The sequence below is a fragment of the Chionomys nivalis genome, chromosome 7, assembly GCF_950005125.1.
Source record: "Chionomys nivalis chromosome 7, mChiNiv1.1, whole genome shotgun sequence".
Taxonomy (NCBI): domain Eukaryota; kingdom Metazoa; phylum Chordata; class Mammalia; order Rodentia; family Cricetidae; genus Chionomys; species Chionomys nivalis.
This window is the reverse complement of record NC_080092.1, coordinates 4,100,869-4,114,131: the sequence shown is the minus strand read 5'-3', so window position 1 is coordinate 4,114,131 and position 13,263 is coordinate 4,100,869. Positions and strand designations below refer to the sequence as shown.

At 50.1% G+C, this 13,263-nt stretch overlaps 1 protein-coding gene across 3 annotated transcripts in view; it reads left to right on the top strand.

Moving 5' to 3' along the window:
- Clec16a (C-type lectin domain containing 16A) overlaps positions 1-13,263 on the top strand; it is a 222,738-nt gene that overhangs the window by 205,740 nt on the left and 3,735 nt on the right. For 2 of the 3 annotated variants that reach the window (XM_057774918.1, XM_057774919.1), the window contains exon 22: positions 4,105-4,263. In XM_057774918.1, coding sequence (XP_057630901.1) covers positions 4,105-4,263 — 159 coding nt within the window. Of the gene's footprint in view, positions 1-4,104; positions 4,264-10,701; positions 10,826-13,263 lie in introns of all 3 variants that reach the window. The other variant, XM_057774920.1, reaches the window with a different exon arrangement.

The window sequence follows — 13,263 nt, the reverse complement described above, 5'->3', positions numbered from 1 at the left end:
CTCAGTAGGAGTTTGTGGACATACTTTTGCTAACCTTCTCTTGCTTGCCACGTCTTGAGCAGTTCCCTAGGCACTTAATCCTGCTTTCTGCCAGCATTTTTGCCAACAGTGGAGGCTTTCATTATTTGCCTGTGTCAGAATCCATTGGCTTTACACCAACACTAAACACATCCATGTCTTAACCATTCCCCGTATTAAACCCTTTCAGCAGCATGCGGTTCCCTCTCACACACTCCCACGGCTGCCACCACCAGTGACTCCAGTCCCTAGGCCAGACTGGGTCCAAAGGATTACAAGTCCCCACAGCCTTTGGTACACATCCAAGAGCAGTTCTTGAGACAGACACAGGGTGAGCCAAGCTTGTCATCAGTAGAGAAGACCCCAGGGACCTTGTGTGCCTGTTAACCATCCATGATCTCTGGCATGTCTATGTGTTTGCAGCCCTTGTGTGTTGACACAGGCCCAGAAGGCCTCTGGCATCTGTGCTGTAGCTAGCTCATCCAGAACTGCCTTGCTGGGATGAAGCAAGAATTCTGAGGTCCAGACCTCAGCCATAGCATTCATCTGCAGTTCTCCCCAGGTCCATACAATGCCCCAATATGGTAAGTTGGCATGGAAGAGAGTCCTTTGTAACTGCATCCTACGAGAGAATAGAGAGGAAGGAGGGGAGACTTGAGCAGCAGCAGGGCAGGGAAATGTAAGCTAGCACTTCTACTCAGTATTTCCTGCGAACTCTGACAGGTGGGGTTGAGACCAGAAGCCTGATGACATGAGGTCAGTACCAAGTCCTATATGAGCCATCTTCTCCACAAGCATGCTGTGGCACACGCATGCCCACACATAAACACACGCACACACCATAAATAAATAAATAGAAAAAATATTTTTAAATGGTAAGACCACAGACTGGGGATGTCCTTTTTCTATCCAACTCTAATTACATGTAAATTTTATTGCCAGTCTAAGATTTGATGCTGGCCCCAGATGAAAGAACTTTCTTTTGTCTTCTTGTCAAAAGACCCAGGGTTCCCTGCATGCTGGGCAGGTAAGTGCTCCACCACTGAGCTCCACCCTGCCCAGGAGAGGACATCAATCTCTTGCTTGTCCCCTCGTGAACCTCACTCCAGTAAGTCACAGTGACAGAAGACCCCCAGAGTCCCAGCTTTGTCACTTACTCATTCATGAATACACAGACTCAGTCCCAACCCTTTTCCAATACTCAGCTTGTTTGTGTGTGTGATAAATCGGCAGCTTGGGAAAAGCCACCCGACACTTTGATTTGTTACAGGGTAATTCATTTTCAAGGCGAGTAAACAGCTTGTAAGCGCAGGGGTTTACCACTGTAGGTGATTAAGAAGTAAGTAGCTATAAAGTTCACTGTGCAAAGCTATGGCTGATCGTCCCTGTGGAATTATACTGAGCAGTGTTGGGATCTGCCAGATATTCGCCGTGTTTCCTCTGCTGGCCCCTCCTGCCACCATCTGTCAGATGCCTAGTGAGGCTTCATGGGGTCTGGAGCCCAGTGGCACTACTGTTCTCTCTGTAACAGCCATCTGAGGTAGACAACAGATGAGGACAGGAAGCACTGCCTCCCAAAAACAAACTCCTGCTAGAGACTGCCCGTCACACTCAGAGATCTACTGCCCACCAGGCCCCACCCCCTGCCTTTGCTGTGGTGCATGTCGCCTACCCCTAGAGCCTGACAAGGGTCTTGGTGAGCTTGGTCATTTGAAAACACTAGTTCTTCATGAACATTAGTACAGAAAGCTGCTCCTTGGCCAAGTGCAAGGTCCCAGTGAGTGTTCAGGGAAGGGGTGTGTAGAGGAGGGGTCCTGTCTATAGATGAAGAGATGAAAGTGAGGAGGTGCAGTGCCTTGCCTGAACCCCACCCCACCCCCACTGGGATAGTAATTTCCCCAGGGGGAAGAACCTGTTTTACCCTTTATACTGCGTGGCTGGACACAGTGCTCCCATGAAAGCGTTTATGCTTTTTAGTATACATGGTCTCCATGACAATGACTTTACTCTGTATGGCCAGGCTGCACATATACCAAGTTCCAAAAGTTTGTCCCCCTAAGACTTTACTTGAAGAGTTAGTTACTTCTCTTGTTGCTATGACAAGCAGCTTCAGGAAGGTCGATTTGGGCTCCTGGTTTAAGAGGATGTAGCCCATTATGGTGGGGAAGGCCTGGTGAACGGTGGTGGCTGATGGCACTGCATCCACAGTTAGGAAGCTGAGAGATGAATGCTTGGACTCCTCTTGCTGTCTGCCCCAGCCCATGAGATCAGAGTGGGTCTTCGTCCTCAGTTAAACCCCTCCGGGGACACTCTCACAGATAGCCCAGAGGTATTTCCATGGCAATTCCGAATCTAGTTAGATTTGCTATCACTTATCAAAAGGCAGTGGCCAGCACCTATGTTCTATGGAAGTAAGACTGGTGCTGGAGGAAGTGCCATGAGCTCGAGGGTACCCTTCCTGTTAGAGGACTCGCCCTGACCCTGTCTTACCTTACTGTAGCTTCAGACTCGGGGAGCAGATGAATACGGGCTGCAGGGTACCAGCTCCAGGGCTGCGGCAGAGAGAGACCACTTGTCTGCATGGGCTCGTGGCTTGTTGAGGTATTTGTTCCTTGGGAGTTTTCTTATTTAGAGAATAAAATCAAATGTTGCAGCTCTTTGGGAGGCATGATGTAAGGGCTCAGAAGCCCTAGTCTGTGCAGAGAGTGAGGCAGGGGTGCAGTTCCTGGACTGGCCATCGAGACTAAACTTTGTCAAAACAAAGTACTTTCGGGGGTTTTGGTGGTGGTGGTGGTTTCTTTGTTGAGACAGGATCTTACTAAATGACCAAACTGGTCTCAGATTCAGAGATCTACCTCAGGAGTATTGAGTGTTAGGATTTAAAGGTATGTTCCACCACACTCAGCATAAAGAACACTTTCCTTTAAAAAAAAAAAAAATTAAGATTTGCCAGACAGTGGTGGCACACTCCTTTAATCTCAGCACTCAGAAGGCAGAGGCAGGCAGATCTCCTACTTTGAGGCCAGCCTGGTCTATAGAGAAAGTTGCAGGACAGCCAGGGCTACACAGAGAAATCCTGTCTCAAACAACAAGAACAATAATAATAATTTATTTTTATTTTATGTATCTGATTATTTTGCCCATATGAATGTATATATACCATGTGTGCGCCTGGTGCCCACAGGCCAGAAGAGGGCTTCAGCTCCCCCAGAACTGGAGTTACAGGTCATGCTCTGAGCTGTCATGTGGGCTCTCTACAAGAGCAGCCAGTGTTCATCTCTCTAGTTACTAATGAACACGTTTAATGGGCATTTGCCGTACACACTGCCTGTGCTGGGGCCTGCTGGGAAGCCTCACATCTCGCCTTCTCCCGTGGTTGAGGCCATGAGTGTGAACAACCGGAAACAGACTGAGAGGCCACAGTAGCCACTTAGCTGCTCCTGAGAAGTGGGTTTCACCATCCAAAGCTAAGTATCTCTAAAACTGGGAGCTAGGCTCCTCCCCATGTTGTGTGGCCACAAGCCACAGAGCCTCCACACCTATGAGTTGCTCTCGGGTAGGCTATTGGTGCCTCTTTTCCAGCTCTTTAACAGAACCCTTGTTATTCCTGAACCTGCCCGACCAGGACTGCCAGGGCAGAGTGGGTTCTCGTGGGGGGACGATAGTCAGGTCTCTCCACTCTCCTTAGTGACTTCTCAGCTTGCTTTGGCAGAATGACGCCCAAAATTCAGCCAGGGGGATGCTGATCTCTCTGTGATACCTTTAACAGGAGCCCTGAAGCCCTAAAGCATAGCCAGCCATTGCTATGGTTACAATAGACACCACAGCCCTGCCTTGTCCTGGTCAGTGGCAACTCTTCTGAAAGCAGCTTCATACTTGCCCAGATTAGCCCCTACCCTGAGAGATCAGCTCCTTCTGGAAAATATGTCAAGATTCACAGGGGACAAGTCCAGTTCAGTTGTCTTAAAATGGAGGAAAGGCAAAAGCTGCCTCATAGTGTCTCCAACTCATCGTGGGGGTGGCACCCCTTTGCGAAGCCCGCCAGCACTCTTCTAATTAATCATGTCGCATACTGTTGTCTTGCAGGCTTTGCTGTGGCCCAGTGCATAAACCAGCATAGCTCACCATCCCTGTCTTCACCATCACCACCATTTGCCAGTGAGAGCCCCGGCGGCAGTGGGAGCACCAGCCACTGTGACTCAGGGGGCTCTTCCTCCACACCCTCGGCAACCCAGAGCCCAGCAGGTATTGGCCGTGGGACATGGGAGGCTCTGGGAGGCCTTTGGGAACCCTGTGACTCTTCACCTCTCCTATGACCTCTGATTCACAGCTCCCCTTCATGGTGTCTGGAGGACACTGCCACTCAAGGGTGTTCTCTTTTGGTTGAGCAGGATGGCATCACCCACCAGCTGGATTAGTGCCTGTTGGCTGGTCTGCTCTGTAGGGCTTTCATACCACAGAGTTTTAGGAGATGGTGCCAGTTCGACCTAACCCAAGTGGCATGTCATCACTTCTATGTGTCTTACCAGGAGGGGTCTCTCAGGGTGACTGTGAACCCTGGGAGAAGGAAGAATCATGTCCCTGCCGAGTGTGCCCAACATAGACATTCCTCTCTCGGTGTCACACAGAGGCATGCCCTGCCACTCTAAGGCAGTGCATCAGGGGAGAGCAGGGTCACATCGTGCTGTCCTTTAATATAAAGGCCATAATGAAGAGTCCATAAAGCGGAGCCGGACCATAATGCCTCGGCCCCACCTCCACCTGCCTCATCCTGGGCTGTTATTTTTATGAGCAGCTTGCACACATGTGTCTGTCTGTTCTGCATTAGGTCCCAGGAGACAGACATCAAGGCTTGGTTCTTGATTAGCACGGGCCCAAATGCAGCCAAAAGGGCAAGGCTAAAATAGGTACAAGACCAGTGTCCCCAGCCCGCAGCACTACCCCATGATCTACAGGGGACCCACGTCTCTAGCCTGTACCCCTCCATGCCCTTCTCTATGCCTCCAAAGTCTGACCAGAGCCCTGCCCAGCATACCTCACAGGGCACCTGGCCCTCCTCTTTTTTAGTTATGGAGTGAGAAATCATGGGAAGAGCCATACCAGGTAAAGGCCACAGTGCCACGCCCATCCCCTTGGGACCAGTGTCTTCCTGGGTATTGTACTTCCCAGCATCTGCCAGTGGGAGCCCACTTCTGTTTCCCAGGGCTTTCAGTTTTCATTTTCCCAGCAGAGGTTTAAGTCACCCTTGTACATATGCCTGTAGCTCAGGGGATCCTAGCCCACCTGTGCTACCCCAAAGGTACTTTTCCCCCATCTCTGTTGATGTCACAAGGCCCAGGCAGGAAGGTCACCCTCAGGTCCATCTCACTGGAACCTCTTCTAACTCCCTGTCTATTCTTCTCCCTGCCCTGGGCTAGGGGGAAGTAACTTCTAGACTCAGCTAAAGGTTAGCTACACAAAGTAGCTAAAGATCCACACAGTTGCGATGCTATTCCCAGGCTCCCAGCAGGGAAATGCAGATGGAAATCCTCCAGAGCAAAGAACAGCTGCTGAGACCCCTGCCTTGGTCTCACTGTGCTCTAGGACAGGCGTGCAGGGCTGTATGTCCATGTGCTGGATGTATACACTTGCTGGCATGCACATTGCTGTGTCTCCATACAAACCCAGACACCCTGTTTGCCAGCACCCCTAGGGTGGATGGTCTTTTCCACATCGTTACGGGCACCTTTCTTCATTTTCAAGGAGGCACAGCCAGGCTCTACGTAAGCAGGTAGCCATATACTTCTTTGCCTTCAACTAAAACCAGAGAGACGCCCTGCACTGTCCAAGTCAGCCCTCCAATGTGCACTCATTATTTCGGCCTTCCTCTGTCAGCCCCCAGTCCCCACCGTTCCCTGCCCAGTGCCAACAACATGTCTTTGTATCTCACAAATCCAGGGACCATTAGCCAGGCTGTCAGATGGCCTGGCGGTTCCAGTGAATAACTGATAGTCAGGACCTCTGAGGTGTCTGCTCCCTTTCACTGTATCCCAGCAGGCATCCCAGCCCCATTTTTTATGTAACATGACAGTAAAAGCCTGCGACTGGCTACCCATCCACTCTGTCTAGTCCACATTAGCTCACCTCTTTCAGAAAGCCGACCTGGCCAAGAGCTATGCCTCATTCTGGAGGCGGAGATCAGATGCCCTGAGATGCAACTGTTGACCCTGAGAAGAGCCCACAGAACCCATGATTCTCTCTACCTCACATCCTCACGTCAGGGTACCCCTTCCATCCAGAACCAAGAACGTGCTTTGTTCCTGAAGGTCCAACCTAACAAAATTGCTCTCCCCATGTCCGTGTCCTGTCAGGATGTACTTGGGAAAGCCAAGGACAGAGGAGGGTTGGTCCCTCGACCAAGTGTCTGAGTTTGACATTAGCTGTAAGTGGCAGCTCAGTGTTTGAGAGTCAGAGAAGATGCCCTACATAGTCTGCTGGCCAATTCCGAAACCTGCCAAGTGCTCAAGGCATTGTTCTTGGATGTCCAGCTAGTATTTGGATGAACCGGAGAGGCCTCTGCCTACCTCATTCACCTCTGTTCCTGCTGCTCAGCCTGTGCAGCTGTGGCCTTGCTGTGAGTCCGTCTGTCCTCAGAGTAGTTTTGAGGGCATGGTGCTAACACAGGGCCTTGCTGACCTTACATTTACTGAACCTCCCAGAGGTCAGGGAGCCCCTTACTATAGAGAGCAGCTGCCAGGTTCCTCAAAGCCACGATAGCCAACTCTAGAGACTTAGAGGTGTTAATGCCCCACTGCAAGGTCAAGTATCTGGTAAGGAAAGTATATGATTGATGCTGTCTAGCTACTGAGAGACCAGTTTCCCATGTCTGTTTCATGGTGTTTAATGCTCAAAAATGTACAAGAGATAAGTCACAAAAATATAGCCAAGTGGGAGGGTTAGGACCTATGTTTGAATAATTCAGTAGGTCAGCTCTGGGTCCTAATACCTCTGTCAGTTTCAAAACAGCCAGGAGAGCAGATTGGAATATCCCAATCGCAGAGAAACGCTGTCTGATGTGACGACACTCTTTGTCCCTTGACTTGACACACAAGATTCACGTGTCAAAACATTATACCAAACCCGCAAGTAACAGACACAAATTACACCGGCCTAAAGGATTAAAGACATGGTGAAGACGTTCCTACTTTTCTGACATTTCTCCTGACTTGTGTAGGTTCTTCCCCAGTGTATGCCCTGCATGGCATTCCAGTAGAGACCTACCTATGGCTGGGCACCTTACCTGGGTGCACTACATAGACATCTCCTCCCTGAGGCCTTCCCCTCTCCCCTTCCATTTGAAAACATAACATCTCTGACAGATCATGTGACTTACCTATCACACTGCCATTAGCAGGTGGGAGAATCCAAATGTGAACCCTGTCCTTAATTCCCAAGCCATGCTCTGCCTTCTGAAACAACCCAGCAGAGAATGGGACATGGCCTGAATCTTTCTCAGAAATATCCTGGGTCAGTTTGAATCCTGACTGTAACAACTGTCTCACAGTTGCGTGTGGGCCCAGCTGCAAAGCCGCAGTCCTTTTGGGAGCACATAGTCCCAGGTAGCAGATGGCTGGGCCTTGTGAGTCCCAATCAGAGGAATGCTTGCTGGGGTCTCCAAAAGCACAGTAGACCCTAGACAGCCACATTTTCTTCTGACGCAGGTTCATCTCCACACTAGGGGTGAAACAGGCTGATGCCCAGGACGGCTATTTGTACATTTGCTTTGTCAAGCTAGTTCGGCCTCATACTTCCTGCCTGGGTTTGAACAAGACTCATGTGTATCGCCAGGATAGGAATTCTCAGATTTTTGTGGTTAGGCGACCTTGAGACATGCCCAAGACATCTCTCTACTAGAGGGGCCCTCTCACTGGCTTCTTGCCCTGGATCTTCCTCACTGTGCTGTCTTTCTCTAGGCAGACAGGTTCCTTCCATGCACAGACATTAGATTCCCAAGTGGCAAAGCAGGGTTCTCACAGGTGAACAGGAATAGACAAGCCTATCAGACGACCACAGAAGCATGTGTGCAATCGAACCACAATGAGGGACCATGGTTACAGGGGCTCCACCAGCTGGCACAGACCAGCTAAAGAAGGCTCTTGTCTTCCTAGAGAGGAGACCCGAGGAACAAATGCTACAAGTCAGGAGCCCTAAGGAGCAGGTATCTGACCTCACACAGGTCCAACTGAACCCCATCCCTATATCTTGTAGGAGACAAGTCCTCTACCCATCTCCCTAAAACATGCCTGCAGATCCTGCCCTCCCAAGGGCAGAAGCAGGCAGTCTGCCTTTGAGAAACAGTTTCTGTGTCTCATGACCAAGACCTCTGCCCAGAAGTGGTTTTAGAGCCTGTAGACACAGCACAAACTGGGACCTCAGCCAAGAGAAAGGGTCCCCTGCGGAGTCAACTGGTGTGCTATGCCAACAACATTGTGCACATTCAAGTGACTTTTTTAACAAGGGCTCAAGTGGGCATCCAGAGCTGCCACAAAGAGAGCGCCCACACTGCACCCACGACTGTCTGAGGAGCCTGCCAGAAACAGTGCAAGGGGGTTTTGTGTTCCTGGGCAACTTTTACCGATCAGAGCTGCACCCAAGGGGACTTGAGTACCCATTCACCACTCAGTCTGTTTGCTCATTCTTATATCCTGGTTTGGGTTTTTTTTTTTTTTAAATTAGTCTTGTTGTGTTGCCCAGACTGTCCTCAAACTCCTGGGCCCAAGTGATCCTGTCCTCGGGCTCTTCGTGCAGAGACCACAAACTTCCACCATGGTACCCAGCTCCATTGCTCTTCAATGGAAGTGCTTTGGGCGGCTAGCACTTTAGTGGAGAGCTGAACACCACATAGCCAACATAACTAGTATGGCAACCCTCAGCTTGACCCCTGGTGAGAAATTGACACTGGAGTCAACACTTTCTTTGAATTTTTACCTTTTTGAGAAGCTGAAATCAAAAGCAGCAACATGGGAAGGGGTCAGAACCAAATGTGGGCCCAGTTCCCTATGCACCATACTGATGCATGCACACACCCGTGAGCATGGCCGCTCAAAGTCACACTGTGGAGTCTGCTTCTGAGACAGGTCCTACCATGTAGATCAGACTAGCCAGACCAGGGCTTCTCCTTCCTCAGACTTTATTGTGCTGAGATGACAACCGTTGGCCAGTATGTTTGTCTTCTTTATGTGATCTGGTGAGATACTGCTTCCATGACCTACCCTGTATTCCTTAAACAGCCCCATTTGTTTCTGCATCCACATGAGCTAAGTTTTACAGTTTCTTTGTGAGTTCTTTGAGGAGGAAGACAATGTGTTTATTGGAAATGGTGCCAGAGTGAATGTCAGGCTGCCTTTGTAAATGGAAATGTCAGCCTGTGTACAGCAGCCGCCACTGGCCATCCTAAGGGCTGACAGGAAAAAGAAAGGGCTAGCTTCTGGGGAGCCAGTGTTGAGAGACCCCATGACCTCTGACCCCAGGCTCCCTTCTCTGCACCTTTTCTGAGCATCCCTCCTTAATTTTTACCCTGGAGTTCCGGACGCGCACTCCAGTGGCCTTCGAGGGAGGCTCTCCAGGGAGGAGACAATGCTGTCTTTTCTCTGCGGTGCTCTTTTTTTCTTTTTTTTTCCTTTCTTTTCTTTTTTTTTTTAAATAGTAGCAAAATATACCCAAGCTGAAATGGACAGATGCGGCCGTCCTCAGCATGACGTCCTGTGGTGTTTACTCACATCACTGTGCTCTGTGGCATTACCTTACCTCTCTCTTGCAGTCTGTCTCTGAGAATATGACCCAACACACACTGAGCCAGTCCTTGTGTTGCTGTTCCAGCTTGTGCATTTCCATGGCTGCCGGGTCTTGCCATTTTCTGCTCTGTGTCCTTGGTTCCCCAGCTGGGGCTTTCCAAGTCATCCCCCTCCCCCAAATATGTCTAAGACAGGTGTCAGGATACCTCCAGCAACCAGGATTTGCCTAAAACTTGACCTTCCCTGGGGTCAGAAATGCTTAGTTCGCTCTGTTTTGGCTCTGTCCCTCAGACCCTCTTTCCTGTGGGCATTTCCTCCTGTATTTCCCATCTTTCTGCAGGTCCCAGATAAAACTAGCAGGCAGTTTTGTCCTTTTGTCCCCTGATTTTTCTGACAAGACCAGAAGTTACCAGTGACTCAAATCTTTGCAACAAGATTGAACCTTCTCTGTCTCTAACCGTAATAAGTTGAATGAGTGAGGGGTTGGCGCTGTAGCTCATCAGCCACATGCTAGCCTGGCATGCACAGAGTCTGAGTTCCATCCCCAGTGCCATAGAAATCAGGCCTGATGGTCCATGCCTGTAATGTACTTAGGAGGTAGAGGCGGGAGGATCAGAAGTTCCAAGATTCTCCTGACTATATGAGACCCTGACTAATAAAAGGAAGAAAAGATGCATAAATGAGCAATTTTTTTCTTAAGTCTCCTGACCTTGGCTCGTCTTGGGGGACAGCATGGATATGTCCTGTCTACATGGTGGGCTGCCAGTCTGGGTCCACTCCAGCCATAGCCCTTCTCCCTTTGTTCCTGCTAATGCTCAGTGTCTGTCACTGCTGTGTCCTTTTTCCACCTCACCTTCGCCGTTCCATTGTTACAGGCTTTCTATGATCTGTCGCTGTGTTTTCCCTCTAGTCAGGAGTGGCAGGAAAGGACGCCGGCGTGTGTTCAGCCTGTCGGAGGCCGACAGTCACGGCGGCCACTGGGTTTAGTGCTTCGACCAGCAGCTGCCACGGCACCTCACGCACAATCAAATCAGGCAGGTCTCCTTCAGGAGCCCCCATGGGCCCATGGTATCCCTGCCACATGCAGCAGGGTTGGCATGAGCAGGGCGGGAAAGCTGGGCCTAGAGAGCGCGCCATCGCCACCACAATCTCGGCTTCCCTGAAGTCAGTTCTTTCCCTTTCTGTCTTCTGTCTAAGGCAACACCCCCCTACCCAGTCTTTCCTTGGTATCCCAGAGCGTTGTATTGTTCCTAAAGTCCTTCCCAACATCAGACTCAGTGTAGCTCTCCAGAGTCAGCCCTGAGCTGGAGGCCATGTCCCATGTGTCCATGCAGATAGCTGCAGTTCAGCTCACTCCTGACTAGAATTGAGAGCGTGTGAAAAACAACCTACAGTGTTCTTTCCCAAGCAACAAATGCAGCTCTCCAGGCCCAATGTTACCGTAGCCTTGGTAGATGACACCTTTCCATTGCTCCAGTTACTTTAACATTACCAGGAAAGGTGCCAGGCTCTGTCAGGGCCACCGCTGCTGCTGTTCTAGAATTCACACAAACACACACACAGCGTGCTGGTTGAGGTGTCCATGTGCTGACAGTGTCAACAGGAACCCTTCACTTTCTTTTCAGTTTGCTAGCTGACCCTCTGTGCTTTGCATCAGCTTGCTACATGGAGCCCGCCCTCCCTCCTTCCCTCCTTCCCTCCTTCCCTCCCTCCCTCCCTCCCTTTCTTCCCACAGCACTTGCCTGCCTTTCCGGCCTATATTCAACGTGTCCACATCATTTCTAGAAGCTATTCCTTACTTTACAAAGACCAGTGAAGCCCTGCTCTATAGCTGTAGATCACATCTGTAGGGGTCTGCCAAGACATTTCCAGTACACTCACAGGCAGAGGCTGGAGGCCCTCTACCTTCCTGGGAACACAAGCTTGCTGTAGCTCCTTCTCTTTCTGTGACTCTGCCTCCCCAGTCCATGTCCAAACCCTCCTTCTCAGTGCCCAGTCTGTAGCCTTTAGGCCCAGAGGCCTCAACAGAAAAGAGATTCCGAAGGTCCAACAGGTCACCTTTGCTGCTCAGCCTTGGAGCAGAGAGTGGCCTTGCAGTGCTTTCCCCAGGGAAACCTGCCTTCTCTTTTTTGGCCCTTTGGTTACATGAACTTGCTGCCTGTTTTCAGGAAGAAATTCCTAGTGTAAATAGCAATTGAAGGTGGGAGCAAGAGGGCATTCTAATGACGAAGAGTGTTTTTAAAGTGGAACAAAAACATCCCTTTTGAGAGAGCTGTTGCTGTTCTAAAGGCACCCATTCACCTCTATGACGTTGTTCATGGTTTTGCTCTTTTTTGATGGCTTAGACTATAGTCCTTGTGCCTGCCTGATTATTCTCGTCAGCAAAAGCCCTATAGAGAGCCAGGAAATAGGTAAGGGCCCAGGAAGGCAATACTTCTGCCTCCCAGTCCCAACACCGACATCAGGACAATTCCATGTACAGTGAGTCGTTTCCCAGCTGCCCAGCCATGGACCCTGTCTCCCAGGAAGTCTCAGACCTGTCTGAAAACCTTCATCAAGGTGACGGCAGGTTCACACAAGGTCACAAAAGGGACCTGTGTGAAGCCAGCCCAGCTCAGAGGAATTGGTACGCAATGGAACAAGTTAGTGTACAGCCAGAGAAAACAGCACTGATGGTGTGAACAGCACTTCTGGGCTCAGCTCATACCTGTGTCTCTTTTTGCATCGGTTCTCACTGATACCCACAGCCCCTCAAGCAAGGATGGGCCCAGAGCCACAGGGACTGGCTTTCTCCAGACCTCCTCTTACTTGCTCCCTCCCTCTTCTTTTTCCTTTTAAAGAAAGGGCAGGGTGGAGTAGTAACTCAGCGGTAAAACGTTTGGCTAGCATCATGCATGAGGCCCTGGGTCCTATCCCCAGCAGTACAAAAAAAAAAAAAAAGTAAAGAAAGCCCTTAGGAAAGAGGCCCTTCTAGATCCCAGAGTGCCCTGGGAGAGTCTGTGTGTACCCTTCTAGATCCCAGTGTGCCCTGGGAGAGTCCGTGTGTGCCCTTCTAGATCCCAGAGTGCCCTGGGAGAGTCCGTGTATGCTTTCCTTTCCCTGCTCTCCACCCCATTCTTCATATCGCCTGGTTTTATTTCGTTCTTCGTTCTTCCATCGTTGGCTCTATGTTCCGTTCACTTTTCTGTTTTATTTTGGCTTAAATGAGAAAACAAAAATGAATTCAACCAGAGTAACATTAAACCAAAACAGCACCCCATATGCCTTCTAAGTCTCCTCACATGACTCCAGGGCTGAATAATCACCATCTTCTGCCTGAAGACTGTTAACCCTAAAATCCATACAAACATCAGCGTGCAGCCCAGGTGACACTCCCAGCACTGCTCTCGGGATCTTCAAATGCCCAGCCTCTGCAGTCTTGGATGGCATTTCCCTTGAATGCCACACATTCCTGGCTGACTCATCACTGAAA